This window comes from Mucor velutinosus (genome assembly GCF_035048745.1).
Source record: "Mucor velutinosus strain NIH1002 chromosome Unknown tig00000041, whole genome shotgun sequence".
Taxonomy (NCBI): Eukaryota; Fungi; Mucoromycota; class Mucoromycetes; order Mucorales; family Mucoraceae; genus Mucor; species Mucor velutinosus.
This window is the reverse complement of record NW_027041905.1, coordinates 166,987-189,112: the sequence shown is the minus strand read 5'-3', so window position 1 is coordinate 189,112 and position 22,126 is coordinate 166,987. Positions and strand designations below refer to the sequence as shown.

The window sequence follows — 22,126 nt, the reverse complement described above, 5'->3', positions numbered from 1 at the left end:
ACTAATGAAATAAAATGAATGCACTTGTCTAGCCTCTTTACTGGACCTTGTAAGTGTTGGCATGTTAAAGTGGGAGTTTATTTGAAAGTTGCGGCAGATGCAGTCTTGTGTGCACAACTCGACATTTGGAGGCTACATTGGTGCCTTAAAAATCACATGAAAGTCAAAACAAAATATTTGCATCTGATATCCTTTCTTGTATCTAGCTCGATGAATGGCGTGTGGTCTTGTCCATACCTCAAGCCAATACAAACTCTTTCTTATCTTGTATACCCCAAATCACAGCAAAATCTGGCCAATTTCCAGCACTCACAGCTCCTCCTGCAGGATGTTCTAGGTGGTCGTAATGGTGCAAAATAATTGCTTTCAACTTGTAGTTACTCTCTATCACTTTATCCTAATTTTTTTTTCGGGTCAAGTCAAATCGATGAAAATCTCTTCATTTCTGATGAGTATTAGCAAGGATAAAATTTTGAAAAACAATAGATGGTAGTTTTCACTGTGAAAATGGCGTTTTCTCTTATGATACACATTAGATCAAAATGATTCTAAAGGCTCAATGGATCATATAATGCTGCTTTTGTGGCATGTTTATATGCGAAATTTCATCATTTTGGCAAAAAGTCAGTTTTTGAATGTCTATACATTGCTCGTAATTTTTATTATAAAAACTTTGCGCAATTAGCACTATTAGAAGCGTCTTGGGTCAGTTCTCTGTAAATGTATTAGAAAATAAGGTATAAAAGCAACGACTTGTATAGTCGAATTTGGCAAAAACATTCTGGAGATGCAAAATCGAGTCGAATTTGAGCAAAAAGCATCCCACTCGGGAAGAAATATTTTAAATGTCGCAGCCAATCACTGGTCGCACTGGCATCATTGACTAGTAAATATCATAAAATTGTTTGCTTTTTGCACATCTGATTGACACGTAACTACTCATATATACAGATAGAGATATGCTTTACACGATAGCTAATGTTTCAATAATTTTCTAAGCGGGATGATAACATTGAAGAGCTTCTAAGCGACATCCAGTGAACAACCTCCAACACCAAATTTTACCAGCAGGCGTAACCATCCTGCTAGATCGCGCGCCATGTCTTCTCGTGGATACCCATGAAATATAGCCAATACAGCATGATTTCTTTTGCAAGATGCATACTAATTGTCATATGATGATAATTCACAGCAGAGCTTAGCGGCATTGTACAAAGCTCGGAAGTCCATGATCGCTATTGTTTAGTTTGGAAGGGCATAATATTTCCTTTTTAGGATTGTTTACGTTGCCTGGAAAAGGAATATTTCATCAGTAAACAGCAAGATCAGTTTGTTTGTGATTGTTCAAAAAAGAAGACATGTCCACATACATACATAAAGCTTAAATTGTCTATTGCTGGTTTAGCTTTTCTTTTTCTTTCACCAATATATTTTCCCAAAAATAAAATGATTGATAGAACCACCTCAACAACCAACATCCACCAATACCAGACAGAGCCATTGCAAAGAATGGACATTGTGCCCGATGAAAAGACCATTGTCAATCAGATTCAGCACCTTTTGCTAGTAGAAGACGATGACATATTTGACAATGATGGTGACGATGAAGATGAACAAGATGAGGATTTTGCAGACTTGCCACCTACGCTGGATGCACCGGATCTCACCAGAAGGGGATCAACATCGTCTGAATTTAGCCATATTCAATACGTCGACTCTATCCGAAAGACTCGCCCCTTGCCAAAGATTCCTGATCGCACCTCATCAAAAGAACTGTCCAGCAATATGACCGCCATCATGAGCGAGAGTTTTAAAAACAACACTCGAGTTTCTGCTCAACAATTATTCCAAATGTTGAATCAAAGCAAGTCGGCTGAAGATGACGAACAGGACACAAGCGACGATGATGTTGAATACGGAGGCGTATTTGCATTGAAAACGCAAATGCCATCACCGACGTTATCCAATAGAGAGGTTTTAAAACAGTACTACGAGGAGCTTAATCTAAATTACAAGACAATGACACCAGTGGAAGAAGTGGATGAGGATCAGTTTATTACCAACTACGCCTTGGAATCTCCTCCTGAGCAGAGTACAAGACCTGTGTCACAGATTTCCCTACAGCCGCCTAGCTTAGCTAGTGGAAGAAGCTCCCCTACGTCTTCTCGTAACTCGAACCAGTCCATCGATTTACCTGATCCACCACTTGATGTTGATTTTCAGACACCAAGACAAGCAAATGCCATTCTACAGACAGCAAACCAGCAGCCTACAGAGTCTGATCAGCAGAAATTCGATACTATCAATGGTATCAGCTCCATGTATGCAACACCCACTGACGGATATAGCTATGGTGCGCCTCGGCCATCATTAGAACATGTCTGCGAAGCTAGTGAAAGCACTCCAAAGCATCAAAATGCTCCACCCAGCAGACTATCTTTATACGGCGATGTTCAAAAGCTCTCTGAATTAAATCAGGCCCTGATGACACCAGAGATTTCCAAAAGCTCCGTCCTTGCTCCAGCTCATCAGCAGCCACGACCTGAGCAGCAACAGCAACAGCAACAGCAACAGCAACAGCAACAGCAACAGCAACAGCAAGCCTTAGTGTCTGTGAGCTCGTACAATAAGCAAGCCAATGCAAGAGTGTCCATGGCCCCTGCCAGTTTAGTGCATGACAAGGAATCAATGAAAACTTACCGTCGTATGGCTACCAAAACCAATGATCGTAACATCCAATTTACCTATGCTAAATATCTGATGCAACTGGTGTCTCTCTATGTTGGCAGCAAGGAACCTAGCGTGGTAGCTACTCGTGATCGCTTACAAGAGGAGGCAGAATACTGGGTTGATAAACTGGCAAAATCCAATTATGCAGCTGCTCTTTACACCAAGGGTCAATGGCTTCGTCATTGTGGTGATAGCAAAGCCGTTGGTATCTTTGTGGGTGCTCAATACAAGAAAGTGTCTCATGCAAAAGCATTCAAATGTTTCCAGCAAGCTGCCAAATATGGGTCTGTGGAGGCTTACTATGAGCTTGCAGAGTATTGGATGGTGCGCAAAGACTATAAAAAGTCCATGGATTGCTATCGCTATGCTGCCTCGAAACAACACATTCTTTCGCTCTATGTAAGTTTATTATTTGGTGGTCAATGTGATGTCGTTTAATATCGTGTGCTTTGTAAACCATAGAAACTAGCCAACATCTTGCTTCGTGGTCTGCTTCATCAACAAAAGGACATTCAACAAGGTTTGATCTACTTGAGGCAGGCTGCTGATTCAGAAAAGCCAGACTGTGCCCGCTCAGCTTATGATTTGGCCTGTATATTGTCAAACGATCTCAAGAGCATCGACTTGGAAAAGTAAGTATGCATTAGTGATTGTAAGATCTAAGTGTACTGATGAATACACGGTTGTGGTGTCATAGCGAGCCCTCTATTACTACTTTTTACATTACGCCAAATACCACATCAGCAATGCATTATTTCAAAAAGGCAGACAGCTTTGGCTTGATCAATGCTACCTTCCGCTTGGGCCAATTTTACAAGGAAGGGCAACAGCAATTTCATCCCAACGCTTGGGAAGCCTACAAATGCTTTGCAAGAGCAGCTGAGCATGGCAATGAAGACGCAATGATTGAGCTGGCTCACTTTTACAAGGACGGCATCTCTGGTTACCTGAGCCCTCAGCCATTATTAGCTTTCCAATGGTGCCACAAAGCAACAGAAAATGGAGATGCAGCAGCAGATTATGTACTAGGGTAAGTGGTGCGTTTTTGATGATTGGCTCATTGTATGACTAACACTGCCGTTCAAACGCATAGCACATTTTATGAATATGGCATTGGTGTCTACCCAGATCAAGCAGCAGCGCAAGAATGGTACAAGCGATCAGCATCAAAGAGATACGAACCTGCAGAGGAAAGATTACGCATCAAGAGAAGCTCCAGCAATCAACAGATTCATCAACAGCAAAAGTCGCATGAGCATAAATACAACCATCGTCCACAGACTGGACCTAAACAGTACTATGAAGAAAGCGTCAGGCTAGCTGAAACATCCAGGCGCACTCATGCTGAGCAAAACTGCCAAATCATGTAGATTGCTCCACTGAATGATACAGCGTTAGCATGTTGCAAGTCGTATTAACCTTATCCCATACAATAATAAACATTCTTTGAGTCATACGAGCAACGATAGCTTTCTTTTATATTGTCTAATGTTGCTGATGAAGATATGAGTGTAGGGGAAGGTTTGTATGATGCCTTTCCTATTTATATACACTACTCGTAATACTTTTCATCAACTGATTCAAGAAGAACGCATGGCATTTTTTTGCAGTGGTATCAAGATTAGAAAGGCCATCGTTTTGATTGCATACGATGCGAAATTGATTGGATAGTCTACAAGTGTAACGGACAAACCTATCACTGATGAAACTTGTAGAACAGCAATCATGGAGCAAATCCTATTTTCAAGAGATATGCAATCAGTATAGCTCTGCTACCAATCCAGCACATGATACAGCACAAATGTATCCAACAAAAGATGTATATCAGATAGTTAGACACTCGTTTTATCTGTGCAATGCATGCAATGACTGATGATTTCAAAGACTGACACCATCATGTAGAAAGCCAGGAACATCACTGATGGTTCAGTTCCAGTGGTCATGTGTAGATGTCCAAGACAGAGCGCCTTGCTGCCTTTTATCACTGAGGACACCATAAGCTAGCACAAAAATTCAAATCACAGCTTATAAAAGGCCATCTATTTCGTGAGTTCCATGCTTTAGATAATTCTCATTCGATAACAATGTCAACCGAGGAAGAGAAGAAAAAGCTATTAGGCAAGCTTTCGATAAGGATTTCTGTATTTCGATATTCGCTTGCATTTGAATGGCTTTCAACAGTAACTGACGCTGAGGTTGCTCTTTTCATTAACAAAGTTGTTCAAGCTACAGATCCACACGTGCCTGAGCTATACGATGAAGATTTTTTTTTTTTCCTTGGCTGATGTATTAAAGGTTGTCTGTCCATATAGTAGCATTCTTGATGGTAAATCTCTGTCCTGGTTCCAGAATTGGCGTGCGAAACAGCAACTCTCAATGAACAAACTGAAGGAGATGGAATTGATGTATGTGTTGAAGCCAGAGTATAGAGGTAGGGTCTGACGGACACTCTTGCGATGGATATCTGACAGAAGAAATAGAGGCAGGTGCATTGAATTCAGGAAGTCTGCGCTATCCAAGACGATGGTGGTTTTGGTATGCTGATTGTTCTTAGTATGGCATGCTCGAATATAACAATAAAATAAAAGGCATATGCCATTTTCATTATGAAGAACTCGTTAGTTATAACATAACGTTAATTAGAAATGACTTCAAACTGAAATCTCAACCTTCAGGACACAGCAAAAAGATGAGCGAAAACACGGAATTGTAAAGAGCGAAGGAGCTCTTCACAGAATATTGCTTTTTGCAACATTGAAAAGCCACAAATTCCATAGTGTATGCGTCTGTCATTGTACGTATTAGCTGCGAAATGTCGGCATTGCATTGTACGATAGCTTGATTCTAGAAACGATGCACAAACATCTAGTTCACACGGCAGAGAATTGACTTCAGACATGTCCCAAGCATACAATGTATAAACCAATTGTAAGCCTACATGGATTGGATTTGGGCTATTTATGTCTCAGTCTCAATATAAAAAAAAAAGATATATAAATGCATTTTGATGTTAGCATGACATGTTGCTCTCTTCTTCTTTCGTCAATATGTTTGTCATCAAAAGAAGCCTTCAATTAAATCAGAAAAAAGTGTATCCTCTTGCTTTCAAGCATCAATTAAAGCAGCAGCAACAACAGCAAAGATATGTGCCATTGGCTCAAAACATCAGCATGGTACAGAGACGCCCATTGTCGATTTGGACCATTCCCAAGATCATATTAGCAACACAAGGTAAAAAGAACCGTGGTCTTATTCTGGGTACATTGGGTGCTGCTACGTTTCTCAGCTCCTTTCTGGGTCCTGTCGTATGGGTCACCGTGGGCGGTGCTGCTTCTTTAATGTCATGGCGATTGTTTAGAAAGGCAAAGAGTTGGTGGAACTATCTGACGCCATCTAAACCAGATGCAGATACTCTCAGCAACAGTAATCAAGAGGAACCGTCGCTTTCTCAAGCATTGCTCTCCAAAATTGGCACGCATCATGCTGAGGAGCTTATTCGAATGGAGGCCATCAAGAGCCTCAAGAACTATTTCGAGACATCCAGCAAAGGCAAGCAAGTGCTAGAGGAATTTGGCTTGGATCATCCTCGTGATCTGGTATGGGAGGATGTACATAGATCAGAAACTGTCAGGTTGGATGGCGGAAAGAAACATAGAGTGTCTGTCAACTTTTGGCTGGAGGATCAGACGTCCAAAGGACCCAAAGGTGGTACTTGTGAAGTGTCTGCCAGTGCACTGGTGAGTGGGCAAGGCAACATTGATCTGGAGCAAGTCAAGCTGAGCTCCCCGGACTGGCATCAAGATGAGATCATCTCTCTTGCGTAGTATTGTATATAGAAGATGGTAATAAACTGCTATTTTTTTCAATAATACATATCTGTCCATGATGTCATGGATGACGATGATCATCATGGCCAGTGTAACACAGCCTCTGTATCTCAGATCATCCTCAGTGATGCGATGCATCTATGACAGCTGTCTCGTGAATTTTACAATGTGTATTTGCTTTATAGATTAGAAATACTTGACAATCATCTGATATGCTAAGGGTAATTTGGGGGATAATTTTGGAGGCAAAATAATAAGAGCAGCAAACCAGAGTAAAACAAGAACAAACAGCGGACCGTAGATCAAGGCGATCCTTCTACGTCTCTTTCTTTCTTTTGTAGGCAACACAGAGGGCCGGATCTGTTTTGAAGGTCGCAACCAAAACAGAATGAGCGAGTGAATGCGATCAATGGATGGGATCAGTGTGAATGGGAATAAGCCAAATAGAATCAGATGGCCCAAAATGAAATCTGTGGTGAATACAGACATTTCGACAATTTTACAAATGTATTCTCTTGCAGCCAGATTGCCCACCTATAAGCGATTAGCCTATGACAGTAGTGACACACATGAAAAGAGCTTACCTGACTTCCATTCCATCTACCAGACCACCATGCTCGATTGGTTGCATCATGATGAAGTTCTCGAGTCAAGAAGATGGCTATGAATGACTTGAAAATAAACCGCTGCACCGCAAATACCGAGAGCAGGCCCAACAATGTAGACCGCACTTGAAATCTCTCCAATGTCCATAAAACTTCGTAAAACAAAATAAAGCCAAGCACTGCCAAAGTATGAGCCAGCGTAGACATGTAGAAGCCTGTTCTCTTCAATCGAGATCCCATGAGCGAGAACGCCTGTACAAACAGCAACACAATGGCGTTAAAGACAATAGGGGACAACGAGATGAACAAGATGCGACCCAAGGCCCCTAATGGACCTAGCTGTGTGTTGACTGGATTCTTGAGCGCGCCATACGTGTCTACCTGTTCACGACTCTTGTAAAAGGTATAACACGCTACACACAAGACAGCCTGGATCAGCGGCATCATGATTTCTGCGAAAAATATGCTTGACAGATGAGCGCGAGGCACAGTTACAATGGGCTTGTTGCCAGACAGAGTCGAGTTTTGTCTTGCCTTCTTCTTGTTGCCTGTTACCTGCGTACGGATTTGACGACAGAATGAGATCCACGAGTGATCATAAGATCTGGATGAATTGCCACGCGACAACCAACCTAGGAACTCTCTGTAGTCGTTGATAAACTCCATGAGCACGAATTGGTGAGGATTGAACACAAAGGGAGACACCAGCAGTGATGCCACGGTAGCCCAAAAGTAGATGAGATGAGGGATCCATAATGCCAACGACACAAAGAACAGCATAAACATGGTGCGTGCGCCGAAATAGATGCTTGGATGAGCAAATCGCGAGTAGAGCACAGAGAAGGGCAATCTGGAGGTAGCAAACCCTCTTCCGGTAGCAATGTATCTTGCACCACCAAAACTGAGGTTCGATAACACGGCGTTGGCATAGATTTGAGTGACAAACACTTCAAACAAAGGTGATAAACTCAAGAACTGCTTGACCAAACGCCAAATGGATCTGCCTGTGCCCTTCTCAGTCAATTCTTGCAGAAATAATGGTAGAAAGGCAATAAAGAAGACCATAAAAATGGACAAGATACAACGCTGCAACCAATCGTACACGGGTCTCACGTCAAAGCAGTTGCTTCCCATGCAGTGAGGCAGGCCAGCAGCCATGGTACCCACCAGCGTCATACAGAACAAGAACACTTGTACGGCAAAGATGATCATGATGTTGTTCATGTGGAAGCCAGGATGGGCATAGTAAAAGGTCAAGAAGCGGTCCAGAGGAAGCTGTGTACCCAAGTAGTAGTATTCTCGAGACAGTAACTGTTCACCCATACCCGTGCCAATCTTGGTGGTAAAGTTGAGGATAGAGCAGAACCCCAGATCTCTGCCTTTACCGCATTGCAAGTATTCCGTGTGCTTGATACGGCCACCCCGAAGCAGCGCGTTCATACCAGCATAAATGTCTTCGTTCAGGTGCAGGCCTCGTTGTGCTTTGGAGACACCGCCTCGTGTGGTCATGAACACGGCGTTCAAGAAATCAGGATGGCCGTAGTGCAAGCGGCCACCTGTCTTGGCCATGATACGTTGCGTCAACGTGCCAAAGGTCTGCTCTTTACCAGCAGCCACATCGCCTAGCATGCCCACGTTTTCAGAAAAGATGTATTCACGCGCACCCACAATAGCAACAGGCGATTGAGGCGATTCCTTGGTCTGTTCGTCCTTGCTACCTGACAGCGCATAAACGTGCTCCAATGACAGTTGTTGGCCCTGTTGCTCGAATTCACCAAAAATGCTGCGAATCTTCAAGCATTCCTCCAGATAATTGTCTTGATTGGCGTCTACCAGCTGCAGATACTCGCCTCTGTAAAAGATGAGGGCATGGTTTTGGTTGTCTGATTTGCCGTCGCCCAAGATGGGGTTTCCAGGGAGCTTGATGCGGTATTTGGGCACACGCTTGTTGTTGGGCAAGACTTCGCAGTGGCCATCAATCAACACCGAGTAGTAGGTAATCTGCTGTGTCTCTGGGTCTACTTGCTCGTCGATGTAGGCCACTTGAAGATGTGGGTATTCGGTCAGTAAAAACTCACAGTTGGCTGCTTCTTCTTGATTGAATTTAGCGTATCTCTGCATGGCTACCAAGAAGCGAAACTTTTGATGTGCTATTGTATCCAGTAAGTGTTCGGTCGCCTCCTTTTTGTCATCTGGCAATGCCTCGTTCATGGTGGATAGGTCGTCATCTTCTGTAGTAGTAGTAGTATCGTCTTTGTTGTTGTTGTTGTTGTTGTTGTTGTCGAGGGAGGAGGAGGAGGGGTCATTGAGGTCAGGGGTTTCAATGCGGTGCAGAATCTTCAATGCACGGGCATAGTTCATGAATCCATTGATGGTGCGGTACAATGTCTGAGCACGCAAGGAGGCCCACACACGAGTACGCAGCGTATATTCAGGGGCGGACGATTTGAACCCAATGCAGTAGAATGGCAAGTCTTCCTTTTCAGTGGGTTTGGAGGGCACTTGATTTTCTTCTGCTATAAACATGGTGTCCTTGACAAAGTTGTTCCATTCACTGGGATGCAGTCGCTTCAGGTACTCGAGCAAGGTGACACGCGTGGTGGAATCTTCTTCGCGTATGATCTCTCGCAGCGACAACAGCATCTTCTCGGCATAGTGCGGTGTGAACACTGTGAAAATGGGCATTGACTGAACGGAGCATGGCTGAGGAAACTGCGTGGAGAGGCTCTGGGCAAAGAAGGACAATCTTCGTTCTGCCTCTGATTGCTTTGGAAAGTAATCTTCCATGTTGAGCGACAGGGCAGGGTCAAATATGGGCGGTGCATGAAGCTCTCGCTTGGCAGTGCCATCTTGTGTGTCCTGATCCAAATGCACTTGATACAACAGCGACTGAAGGTGGTTGACAGATAGCAAGTGATCTCTGTACATGCTGATGATGATGGCATTCCACATCTGAGAGCACGCCATCCGACGCATGTGCACCGAGATGAATTCCTTGGTGGCTGTGACCTTAGAGAACATATGGTGAGGCAGTCTGATGAACAACTGCCGCCAGGATGTCATGACAGAGATGCCCAGACGCATGGATTGAGACACGGAAAAGATGGTGCTCCAAATCACAAACCACAGGTACGTATCTAGAAAGAACAGGACCAGCTCCACCGAGAACATAAGAGCCGTAGTCAGTACGGGCATGACGGAGCACAGCCAGTGGCCTAGCAGTGGATCCGCACTGCAGTTGTTGAGCTGCATCAGTGTTGTCACAGAGAGAGCATCACGAAAGGAAAGCGCCAGGAAGAAGTAGGTTTCCAGAAACTTGCAGCTAAAGACACAGATCCACAGCAAGACAGACAGAAAGCGATCATCGTCCACCATGGTGGCGAAATTAGCAGTGAATGCCTTGCACGAGAGCGAGCGACTTGATTTCTGGCGATGGAACAGATTGGCAGAGGGGACTATGACCAAGACGATCGACACCAAAGCACCTACGCCCAATTGGCATGACGCTAAAACTAGTGCCAATGTGCTGGTCTGATCAAACTTGAGAATGTAGACAGAGCAGGCGACATGACAGCAAGCCATCAGCATCAAAATAAATAGCCTGGTAGTAAGTATGCTTGCTGTTTTGACGCTCAATTTGAGATAGTTGAATTCAGCCAGGGTAGCTGCTGTCATGAGCACAATCGCCACCAGACCGCCTAAACCGACCACCGAGAGTTTAACAGGCATATCTACAGTCGTTGACTCTTGGCTTCCATTTTGCCTCTTTCTGTCCAAGTAGATGAAATCCACACTAGCAGCCATGTAGTACCAGAATGAAGCAGCATGAATGATCCACACGCGAGAGAAGTTGAGCAAGAGATGAAACCAGGACCGAGTTTCATAGAATGTCTTGTCAAAGGCCTTGCTCCAATCCACTTGGCCCAGTGAGAGATAGCGTTTCTCCTTGGGAATGTCTTTGAGATAGCCTCCGTTATCCAGCAGCGATAGGTTAGCAATAGCAGCTCGGTCCCAGAACAGTTGATTGATATCGTCATATCCGATGATTTGATAGTGATCCTTTTCACGGCGCACATAATGGCCCTTTATCACTTGGTATGACTGGTCTCTGATAAAGTTGTACAGTGGCGATACCACAGCATCGAGGAAAGCAGGTACAACAGCGCCAGGCTCATTGCCGCTTGTTCTGTAGCCTTCTGCAACGTAAAAGAGAAAACAGAGCAGTTCAGGCGTGTATCTCAGTGTAGCAGCTTCGCCCCAAATCAGCAAGTACAAGGCTAAATGAGCGACACGGTCATGATCAGACATGGATTCCATCCGTTCTCGCCACTCTCTCTTGGCCTCTGATAACAGCAGCCCGGTTGGACTGTTGCTTGGTGTATGGCCATCGTCTAGACCGAGGTGAGCAGCGAAATACCATTTTCGGTAATTGCTATGTTCACCACCAATGTAGTCTGCATGCAGCGTCCATAAAGCGAGTTGTGTTGACATACGAGCAGATCGTGAGTTGAGCATGGTGAGGAGGTGGTCGTACATGTTGCGTGTATTGTCAGACTGAAAGCCGTATTTCACTTGGTAATTGAGAAAGATGTCATGGATTTCTTGAGGCGTAATGGGCGCCGATGGATCCCAATGGTTGTAGTCATTGTCTGATTTGGGTTGCTGATGCGCCAGTGTGGATTCACTGTGCAATGATTTTTTGTCGTGTAATTCAGTGTAGATGGAACTCAGGGTGGGTTCTTGTGATTGTGATAATGAGAGATGTATCGGAACAGATGATGCTAATTGTGTTAGAGGAAATATGTTAGGGCATCCAGTTGCAAAGAGAAAAAGAGCGGGTGAGGTAACATACCATGATGGATATGTGCTTTTTCATGTCTATATATGTAATTCATGTCAGTGTCTGTGTATAAGGCATTCTACCACACAATTACGTACATTGGCTTGTCTATTGTCATTATAGTAATGGCAACTTATTGATCATTCAGGAAAAAAAGAAAGGGAAGAGAGAAAGAAAAAGGGAGAGGGTCAAGAAATGTGGATGGAAGAATACAATAAATGTTCCGTATCTCAATGTCAAAGACTATCATATGCAAATGCTAGGGGGGGGGGATGGGGGGGGGATAACGTTCAATATCGTCAAGTTGAAGGAATATAATTTCTCTATATGAGGTTACTCAATTAACTTGTAGCTATGCATATGTGTGTGTATTGCCCTGATTTATGGCATTCATGGATATTGACTCAGTCTGAAAAGCACCTCCGCACAAGCATCACTCTATACGCTGTAATGGATGCCCATATGTATGTAGAAGAGCACATTCGTTTATTCGTCTCTTTCACCATCCAAAGAAATAGAAGAGAGGCTAGAGATAGGTCATTAAAAAACCAAGCACTGTACATTCCAATGAACTCATCTACTAATAAGGAATTTCAACCATTCATTGTTGATACTAAGGGGGGGCTCTCTCTCTCTTTCTCTCTTTCTCTCTCTCTCTCTCTCTCTCTCTCTCTCTCTCTCTTTTTTTCGTCGTTAGAACAAGACCAAAAAAAAAAAAAAAAAAAAAAAAAAAAAGCTCCTCGACTATACAGATCTAGTCTGAGAACTATACTCTACCGAGAGCAACAATGACACTGATTCCATAACACGAAAAACACGTGGATCGTTTTCGCCGTGTAACTCTGATCAAATAATTCAAAAAAACTTCTTTAGGCCCCAAGAACCAATAATGGCTATTGGTTTGAATAGGAGCCAGTGCTCACATCTATTTTTATGAGCTTTTTGAGGTGATGGTGTGGTGCACGGTTGATGTTGCACATGCTTATTTTTATTTGATTTTTTTTTTTTTTTTTTCATGACCATCAGGTATAAAAGAGACAAATGTTGTCCATCATGAGGAGAAGGTTCTCTTTCTTTCCTTTGTCTCTCACCTTTTCTCCTTGACTCTATCTAAAATGAAGTTCTCTGTTGTTGCTTTCATTGCTGCTGCTGTCTCTACCGTCTACGCTCAAGCCGCTGTTCCTAACGCTGGTGTTGCCGTCAACTTGCCTGGTTATGGTGTAAGTATAGCTTTGTTGGTGCCATATCATGTACATTTGTATTGATGAGTTCTCGCTTCACCATAGGTTGTCATCAATGCTGGTACCACTTACACTATCACCTGGTAATTTTGCTATTATAGCTTGATTCAATGACATTGGGTACTGATACATTGGATAATAGGACCGTTGATACTGCCAGCACCAACCCCTCTACTGCCATCAACTCGATTGCTTTGATGAAGGGCGGTTCTGCCAACTTGGAAACTGCTATTCCCAACATTCTCTCTGCTGCTATTCCTGTTAACCCTCCTTCTTACGCATGGAACGTCCCTGCCAACGTTGAAACTGGTCCTTCATGTAAGTTGTCCGTCATTGATTTGGATGGGAAGTTTGTATTCATGTGTCAATTTCTTTGATTAGATGCCCTTGCCTTGACTGGTACCAACGGTGCTACCACTTACTCTACCTACTTTACCATCATCGGTGCTGCTCCTGGTACTACTAATGCCACTGTTACTTCCTCATCTGCTGCTGTTGCTGCCTCATCTGGTGCCCCCGCTGCCAGCAACTCTGCCTCTGCTCCATCTGGATCTGCCGCCTCTGCTTCTGCTTCTGCTTCTGCCTCTGCCTCTGCCTCTCCTGCTGCTAACGCTGCTTCTGGCATCAAGGCTGGCGTCATGGGTGTTGCTGGTGTTGCTGCTGGTGCTGTTGCTCTCTTGCTTTAAAGCAACTACATCCTTCACACAACTCATCTTTCTTGCCGTTATCTATAATAATATAATTCAATTGTAAAAGTCGATCTATACACACACTCATATATATATATATACACTAGAAATCATTTTATTCTAATCCTTTTAATAATACAGTTTACACCATATTCATGTGAGTTTAGCTTTTCAGAAACTGTCTGATCTTAGGGAGCTTGATATTCAACATTTCTCGGGAAAGGAGGAGTTTTTCGCTTGGGTAGGGGTATACTGGATAGATGTGGGTGATGGGTTCTTTGTTACACTTAATATTGCGTGTTACAGTAGAAAATGGTCTCCATTTCTATATGAATTGGGTATCACACAATCTATATTTACATCAAATAAACAAGGATGTTTCATAAGTTTCTTTTTTCGTATTGAACGATGCTATCCTGGAGGATAGCAAAATGCTCTTATAGCCTACATGCAAGTGTACTATTTGATTGTTCTCTTTTTGTATATATGTGTGTATGTGTATGTTTACCTGATGTACTGAATGAGGTGATTTGAAACGTGCTGTGAAGAACAAGAATTCGTTGAATTCCACTGTTCAAATATATCATCCAAATCTTAAATTGCAATTTCATTTTTTTTAGCTTTAGGTTTTATATGGAAATGAACCCCGTTTCGTGCAAAAATCAGACTTCAATCACACATCATAGTGTTGTTGGGTATTATAGTTGCAGTGCCATCCTCTTACAATCCATAGAACCATGCTGGTGTCAACCTGTAGCCATCATGTTGATTGCATCTTTTGTTTCAACATAATATCCAGATGCCGCCTCTTGATGTAGTTTCTTACATTGTGTGTCACTGACATACATATCTGATCACAAAATGTTGCAGCTATCCAATGTACTCGTTTTTATGGAGCATTTGATTGCACAAGTAGTGTGTAGAGAAGTCTCTTGTCATATGAAACCCCTTTTCGTTCACATAAATAGCTCTGGAAAAGAAAATTCCACGGAATAAACATGTACCAGCTATTGCTGGGAAACTGAGCGATTGGGTTTACTAAAACTAATAGCAATTATCCCTCTCTTTCTTATGTAAAAGCGCATAATCTGGCACAATGGCATGCATTGTCTATATCAAGATATTAGATTTAACATGGACAGATATTGAGAGCATATACCTGGTAACAACGCTGCAGTCGACACCCCCACTCAAAACTTTAAACACAATTCTCCATTTTTTGACCTAAATCAAAATGCACTACAGCATCTAGGATATTCTACATCATGTATTCAATCACCAAAAGAGTCTAAACACTCCAATTCAGGGGAAACGTCCAACGAAATCAGGCACATTTCAATACATCAGGGGGGAGGGGGCGCTAGATCTACTTGTACGCAATGCCTGACGCTCGAAAAATTGTACTCGACAAGTATATGGATCCTGTAATCATTGTACAATTTTTTCGCATCGACGATTTTCATCAATCTTCTCATGAGGGATACCTCATGGATTTCACCCATTCTTAAACGATCGCAATTTTAAGGCCAAAAATGAGATATTTGACCACGAAGTGCATATATCAGGAGAGACGCAGAGCGATGCTCTATCATCTGAAAAGATTTGTGTGGATGCTTACTATGGCCAAATTGGACTTTTGATGGAAAAAAAACAGGATTTACTAAAAGACAAACTTGCAGCCAATTGTTGGTGACAGAATTCTTTGATATTTACACCATTCGATTCGCCTTCAAATTTGCTATCGTCCATCTCATACAGTACACGCACGCTTTGTATACTCGATCTCGAGAAATTTAGCAAAATGCCGTCTCCAGATTCGGGTTTCCAGAAGAATAATAACTCAATAGTGGAGAATGAATTTTGATGCTGCTAGTGCTTGTGGGGATGTGTTCTGATCAGATAAAGGCTCTATACAACAACCTCCAAGCCAAGTAATTTCCCCTATTCATTGATACACATAACTCGGAAGCACACCATGTCTAACCTTAGACACTCTTACAATCCAGACACATGCAATGAAACTCTGTCAATGTCATAACCATGTTTGTTATTTTAAAATGTGTACATTAATATATTGTTGTATGCAACAAAGACAGCAAGAAAATATAACCAATTTAACGGTAAGACTTTTGGAAACGGGCACGAGCACCGGGACCACCAAACTTCTTGGGTTCACAACGACGGGGATCAGCAACGAGGAGAGTACGGTCATATTGAACGAGGATTTCCTTGATCTCCTTCTTGGCAGCCTCATCAACAAACTTTTGGTAGAAAGCAACAATGGCCTTGGCAAGAGCTTGACGGATAGCATAAACTTGAGAAGTGTGACCACCACCGTTCACACGAATTCTGATATCAGTGTTGGCGAAACGTTCCTCACCCAAAAGAAGGATAACTTCGTAGACCTTGAACTTCAAGATCTCGGGTTCGAGGAGCTCAATGGGAGAACCATTGATACGGATGAGACCGTGGCCACGCTTGCAGTGGGCGACAGCAGTAGCGGTTTTCTGTAGAGTTAACGAGTTAATATCAATCACATTTCAATAGTTTTTTTTTTTTTTTTTTTTTTTTCATCAAGAGAGGTGGTTTGATGTAGGGTGACAAGGTCGATGGAGTGATATATTGATGTTGGCGCCTAGATCAAGTTGACTGTCTACCATTCGTAATAGCATGGTGTGTTTTTGACTGGCTGTAACTCATTGATGTGGATGGTAGGCAAAGCACGTTTAGAAACTGATTTGCTGTGCAAATGCATGAAAAAGTCAACATGTTGTACTGTAGCAGCTAAATTTCAACATGATGGCATGTAGTTTTGATGTTTGAAAGCACCTAATGATGGTGTATATGCTGTTGTTGTGCGAGCATCGTTCATGTCCATCTGCCTCCCATTGACTCGTGTCTCCTCATCATCCACACCTCCCATTTCCATGAATCAATCAAACGAACCTTGCGACCGAAAGTTTGAACAGCTTCCATTATCTAGAATTTGGATGGATTGGTGAGTTGGATGGATTCATACGACGGATGGATATGGTCTTGATTATTATTATTTTTTACCTTGAAGTTAAGAGAGGGAAAATAACTGTATACACCAGGCTCATAGCGAGTTAATTCTCCACTCTGGCCCTCATTCTTCCAGTTGCTCCCCGCCTCTGCCACTTGCTCACTTGCTCATTTCACTTTACTATGGCTTCTCACTATCCGGGCCGGGTTAGCACATCCCTTCACAAGCATACTAAAGTGTGGGCCCACTAGTTGGGAATCACACAACAAAAGTAATCCAGGGCGCCAGACCCATATTGGAGATTTACTTGGTCTGTTGTATTCTTTTTAATATGGTAAAATCCTCCCATCAAATGATCCATCCATCCATCGAATCTCAACATTAATCATGTAATCCATTAGCCTACTAGATTACATCACAACAGAAAGAAGCGTGGACACGTCTCAGCTGGTCACGGTCGTGTTGGTAAGCACAGAAAGCATCCTGGTGGTCGTGGTCTTGCTGGTGGTCAACACCATCACCGTATCAACATGGATAAGTACCATCCTGGTTACTTTGGTAAGGTCGGTATGCGTCAATTCCACTTGAAGAACAATGTCAACTGGCGCCCTGTTGTCAACCTTGATCAAATCTGGACTCTTGCCGGTGAAGGTGTTCGTGAGCAATACAAGAACACTGAAAAGGTTCCCGTTATCGATGCCCTTCAAAAGGTATACATTGTAGTTAGTGAGCGATGAGAGAGCATGCTGTATTCATGCATTTTCTCTAAATAGGGTTACGGTAAGGTCTTGGCCAAGGGTACTATTTCTCAACCCGTTATTGTCCGTACTCGTTTCGTCTCTCGTCTCGCCGAGAAGAAGATCAAGGAAGCTGGTGGTGGTAAGTAGCTAAATCTTCAATTCAAGTGTATGTGTGTCTAACTTTTTTTTTTTTTTTTCATAGTCGTTGAGCTCATTGCTTAATTTATTCAAGCCATCTCTTTCGAAAATTCAAGCAATTTCAATTGTTCTCAAATAGATCCATGTCAATAAAGCTATACTCATGAAAATTTGTACATTTTACTCATAAAGATATTGGTTGAACAAGTAATTGTGGACTTGTGGATGAGATCGAGTCAGTCGTCAGTAGTGTATCAGGGAGAAGGGCTATTGTAAGAGGAGAAGCTGCTCTCATTTAGAGATGTACTATAGCACATGAAGGTGACAAGCGTTCTTTTTCCATTAGCAATCTTTTCTGATAGAATACAATGGATACGGGAAGCAAGTTAATGCGATAGTCAAATGTCCATCTGAGCATTTTCTTTGGCGAGATCAGTGCTGGATAATATACATACTGTAGATAAACGAATGGTATCCATGTGATATTTATTCATGTGCAAAAGGCATTGCTATGCTATCAATGTCAATTTGATGCTATACTTAACTTGAAACCATGCAGGTGTCTGATTGAAATCAAATAGATGCTGAGCAGTGATTTTCATTAAATGTTGACAGGCTTATATCATTTGACAGCCAAAGATGAAAAAGAGCCACGGAGAGTACCAAATCGCAGATGAGGCTGTAATAAAACAGCATGGAGATGGTATCCATCATCCAATGGCTTTTATATTTTAAATTTAACAGCATCAAAAGTTTAAGCATGCCAAGAGATGAAAACAGACAACTTGTCTGTTTGACAAGATTTGACCCAATGCATGTTCAACGGCCAAGATCCGTAGTCCAATCACTTTGTTTTCGTGGAAGATCGGCCCTCACGGGTACTGCGCCAAAAGATCAACGCTCTCCAAAATTCAAGCATTCCCAAATCATGTAAACAGTTCCTTTTGCCCTCAAATGCTCATGCTCGTCTATTTATAATCATGGAGATATATTCAAATGAACACCAATTAATATCAGCATCTGGTCCCAAATGGAATTCAAACGTAATCTTCATACTTGCAAATCAAACAGAATATTCCAAAGATGCTACATATTCTTGATCTGTTCTCGGCATTGTGATCATGCATTTACTCAACAGTTCCTAAAAGAATAAAACTGATCGGCGCATATCACCGGTTTATGAGGCTCAAATGTGCAAAACTAACATTGTTTTTTTCTGTTATGAAAGCATTGCTGCTTCTTGGCAATGAAGATATGGATTGTTTGTGTATTAGCCACTATGCTGATCCTACCTTGCATTTATACATGCTACCAATCTGTCTAGGCTCGTTGTACAATAAGATCAAGTGAATTTGTAGTACACTAGCTCAAACGTACACCCAAATGTGATGTGGCAAACGCCAAGACGTGCGTGTATAAAACTCTACAGAGAATAAGCAGAGATTATCGTATACAAGTACGAATCTGGAGAGATATACATCTCATTTTGATCCAATTGGGGTTTGATTTCATGCTGGCTATACAGTAGAACCAAATGATTCAATTGCACATTACATTGGAGTGCAGATGATCCGTCATTCTTGATAAAAGCAACACACTCGGTTGACATTCGTAGCAAGATACAGCGGCAAGGAGGAACTGTGCACTCAAATAATCCACAGAAGTAGACCGCAGCATGCTACTAACCATTACTAATTGGAGACCATAGGGGAATACATAGTCACCATACGATATGATGATTGGTAAAAGCTACTGCGCCTTCCACATAATAAAAGCGGGAACCAAGCGTCAAAAATTTTTATTCAACAAACTTTTGTTTACTCTTTCCTAACAAGTTAATTTCAAATGGCTGTTCGTAAGTATATAGACAACCTCGTTATCGTTAAGGACATCCACTGAGCACTGTGTCATTGATAGGTGCACAATTTGAGAATAGTAACGAGATTGGTGTATTCTCTCGTTTAACCAACAGTTATTGTTTGGTAGCCTTGGGTGGCTCTGAGAATTTCTACAGGTAAATTTAAGCTTTTTTTTTGGTATTGTGATGTTGGGTCAAAGTGCAAGAGAAACTGACAGGTCTCTGCAGTGTTTTTGAAGGTGAATTAGGTGATGTTATCCCTGTTGTTCATACTTCCATTGCTGGTACCCGTATCATCGGTCGTTTGACCGCTGGTAACAAGAACGGTTTGCTCGTTCCCAGCACCACCACTGATCAAGAGCTCCAACATTTGCGCAACTCGCTCCCTGATAATGTTGCTGTTCAACGTGTCGAAGAGCGTTTGTCTGCCTTGGGTAATGTCATTGCCTGTAACGATTACGTTGCTTTAGTCCACCCCGATATCGATCGTGAAACTGAAGAGATTATTGCTGATACACTCCAAGTCGAAGTTTTCCGTCAAACTATTGCTGATAACGTGCTTGTTGGATCTTTCTGTGCTTTGAGCAACCAAGGTGGCCTCGTTCATCCCCGTACCTCTGTCCAAACCCAAGATGAATTATCCTCTCTTTTGCAAATTCCTTTGGTCGCTGGTACAGTGAACCGTGGTTCTGATGTTATTGGTGCTGGTTGTGTTGTCAATGACTGGTGTGCATTCGCTGGTATGGATACTACCTCTACTGAATTGAGTGTCATGGAAAGCATCTTCAAGTTGCAAGATGCTCAACCTACTGCTATTGTCAACGAGTTGAGAGATACCTTGGTTGATACTTACTCTTAAATCATATGTTTATATTATTTCTTTTTTCCTTCCACTTATCCCCACAATCAGCCATCCACACATTACAACAACAACACATACAAATCTCGTTTTTAATAACCGTTTCGTCTGCTCATTTTTTTTTTATATATAAAAATTGTAATATACTTTTTTCCTAGAGAATTATATATATAAAAGCCATTCTATTTGTCTTTTCTAAAAATTGTTATCTGCATCCTAAAAATATTGCCTCATAGCATGATCCATGGGAGGGTTTTGATGCTTGATTCGACAAACGGCCAGTGTCAATGCGTCGTAAACAACACTTGCAGTGGCTTATTATTACGTGAAAACTTTTGACATGTCAAATGAAAAAGAATTCAGACATGTTGAGTAAAAAAAAAAAAAAAAAAAAAAAAAAAGGCAAAGTATATGGTGTGAAGACAATTTTTATTATACAAAATGACAGAATATAAATATATACAATTACCTATAACAATTATAGTTAGTAAACGATGATGATACAGATGTTGAATCAATCAATCAAATGTTATCAGTATTTTTCAGAGTGTAGGAGCTAGTAGCCATTTTCATCAAGGTTTTTATGAAGACCGTCGTGATTATATTTATCATCCTTTTAAATACTGATACCATTTGGTAGATTCTGAAAGAGACAATTACCTTTTGAATGCAAGTACCACACAGCAGAGCCTCCACTTCTTGTATACAAGAGTAATGCACAGCCTTGAAAAAGAATGACATGTTAATACCAAAAACTTGATATACGAAACATCTCGACCCAATGACAATTGGTACAAGGTAAGAAAAGGTTCAAAATATCAGACTAGGAAAAACTCTTCATAAGAATCAGACATATGCTTGTCTTTGTTTTTTGAAGTTCATCAATTAGGAGATTCTTTTCTTGCCCTTGAGCCAGCCATTATCACGGAGCCAATTCCATTGGAAGAGATAATTACCCATATACAAGACAGCGAGACCCCTCCTTTGATAGCAAAATGACAGACACAATCAAGCGGCCTAAGGAAAAAAGAAAAAGCAAGTTGGTTAGAACTTGATGACAAACATGCGAATCGATGACATTGATTCAATTAAAAAAAAAAGGATCTCAGTCTTTTTCTCCAAGTTTCAGAAAGGCATGAATGGTATTTAAAAAAGTTTTTTCGACATTGAACGACTCTTCAGACTCGTCATCTAATTGGGCTCATCATTTAAACCTTTGAAGAAAAAGACTGGAAGATCCCGCAAGAGAAATAGGCAGAAGAATAGGATATTTACCAAAGAGCCATCAAAAGAGCAGCAAAGCAATCGCATTACCCAGGCAGCAAGAACGATGAGACATCTGAGAAATGACAGTTAGTAAAAGTGAATCAAATCAAAATAAAATGAAGGAGTAAAAGCAAAAGATAATCAGAAAAACAGCCAATTTGTATCTACATGTAGTTCAGACGGTAATTCCAACTTTATAAAAAGTTCGATCATCATTTGAATCTTTTGCTTTTTTTTTTACTCCAACATCTCATATACAATGGATATGATGCTTACCATAAAAGCCACCCAAGCTATGCACAGCGAGATTTTTCATTTACATTAAAAGC

General features: G+C 41.8%; 6 protein-coding genes across 6 annotated transcripts; 4 read left to right on the top strand and 2 right to left on the bottom strand.

The window, feature by feature from the left end:
- Positions 1–1,446: 1,446 nt before the first annotated feature.
- On the top strand, positions 1,447–4,100 carry ATC70_000205 (uncharacterized protein; the record flags this gene model as incomplete). Its single annotated transcript, XM_064819624.1, has 4 exons — positions 1,447–3,129; positions 3,193–3,362; positions 3,428–3,760; positions 3,824–4,100. The coding sequence occupies 4 exons, from the start codon at positions 1,447–1,449 to the stop codon at positions 4,098–4,100; spliced, it is 2,463 nt and encodes an 820-aa protein (XP_064683544.1).
- A 1,677-nt stretch (positions 4,101–5,777) lies between these two features.
- On the top strand, positions 5,778–6,554 carry ATC70_000204 (BAR domain-containing protein; the record flags this gene model as incomplete). The annotated part of the gene is made up of 1 exon (XM_064819623.1): positions 5,778–6,554. One exon carries the CDS (start codon positions 5,778–5,780, stop codon positions 6,552–6,554), a length of 777 nt encoding a protein of 258 aa, XP_064683543.1.
- Positions 6,555–6,743: 189 nt separating this feature from the next.
- Positions 6,744–12,120, bottom strand: ATC70_000203 (uncharacterized protein; the record flags this gene model as incomplete). Its single annotated transcript, XM_064819622.1, has 4 exons — positions 6,744–7,091; positions 7,142–11,943; positions 12,015–12,040; positions 12,101–12,120. The coding sequence occupies 4 exons, from the start codon at positions 12,118–12,120 to the stop codon at positions 6,744–6,746; spliced, it is 5,196 nt and encodes a 1,731-aa protein (XP_064683542.1).
- A 3,926-nt stretch (positions 12,121–16,046) lies between these two features.
- Positions 16,047–16,908, bottom strand: ATC70_000202 (uncharacterized protein; the record flags this gene model as incomplete). The annotated part of the gene is made up of 2 exons (XM_064819621.1): positions 16,047–16,439; positions 16,879–16,908. The coding sequence occupies 2 exons, from the start codon at positions 16,906–16,908 to the stop codon at positions 16,047–16,049; spliced, it is 423 nt and encodes a 140-aa protein (XP_064683541.1).
- Positions 16,909–17,267: 359 nt separating this feature from the next.
- Positions 17,268–17,898, top strand: ATC70_000201 (uncharacterized protein; the record flags this gene model as incomplete). Its single annotated transcript, XM_064819620.1, has 4 exons — positions 17,268–17,270; positions 17,338–17,646; positions 17,710–17,815; positions 17,879–17,898. 4 exons carry the CDS (start codon positions 17,268–17,270, stop codon positions 17,896–17,898), a joined length of 438 nt encoding a protein of 145 aa, XP_064683540.1.
- A 1,761-nt stretch (positions 17,899–19,659) lies between these two features.
- On the top strand, positions 19,660–20,531 carry ATC70_000200 (1,3-beta-glucan synthase; the record flags this gene model as incomplete). Its single annotated transcript, XM_064819619.1, has 3 exons — positions 19,660–19,669; positions 19,732–19,828; positions 19,901–20,531. The coding sequence occupies 3 exons, from the start codon at positions 19,660–19,662 to the stop codon at positions 20,529–20,531; spliced, it is 738 nt and encodes a 245-aa protein (XP_064683539.1).
- Positions 20,532–22,126: the final 1,595 nt, after the last annotated feature.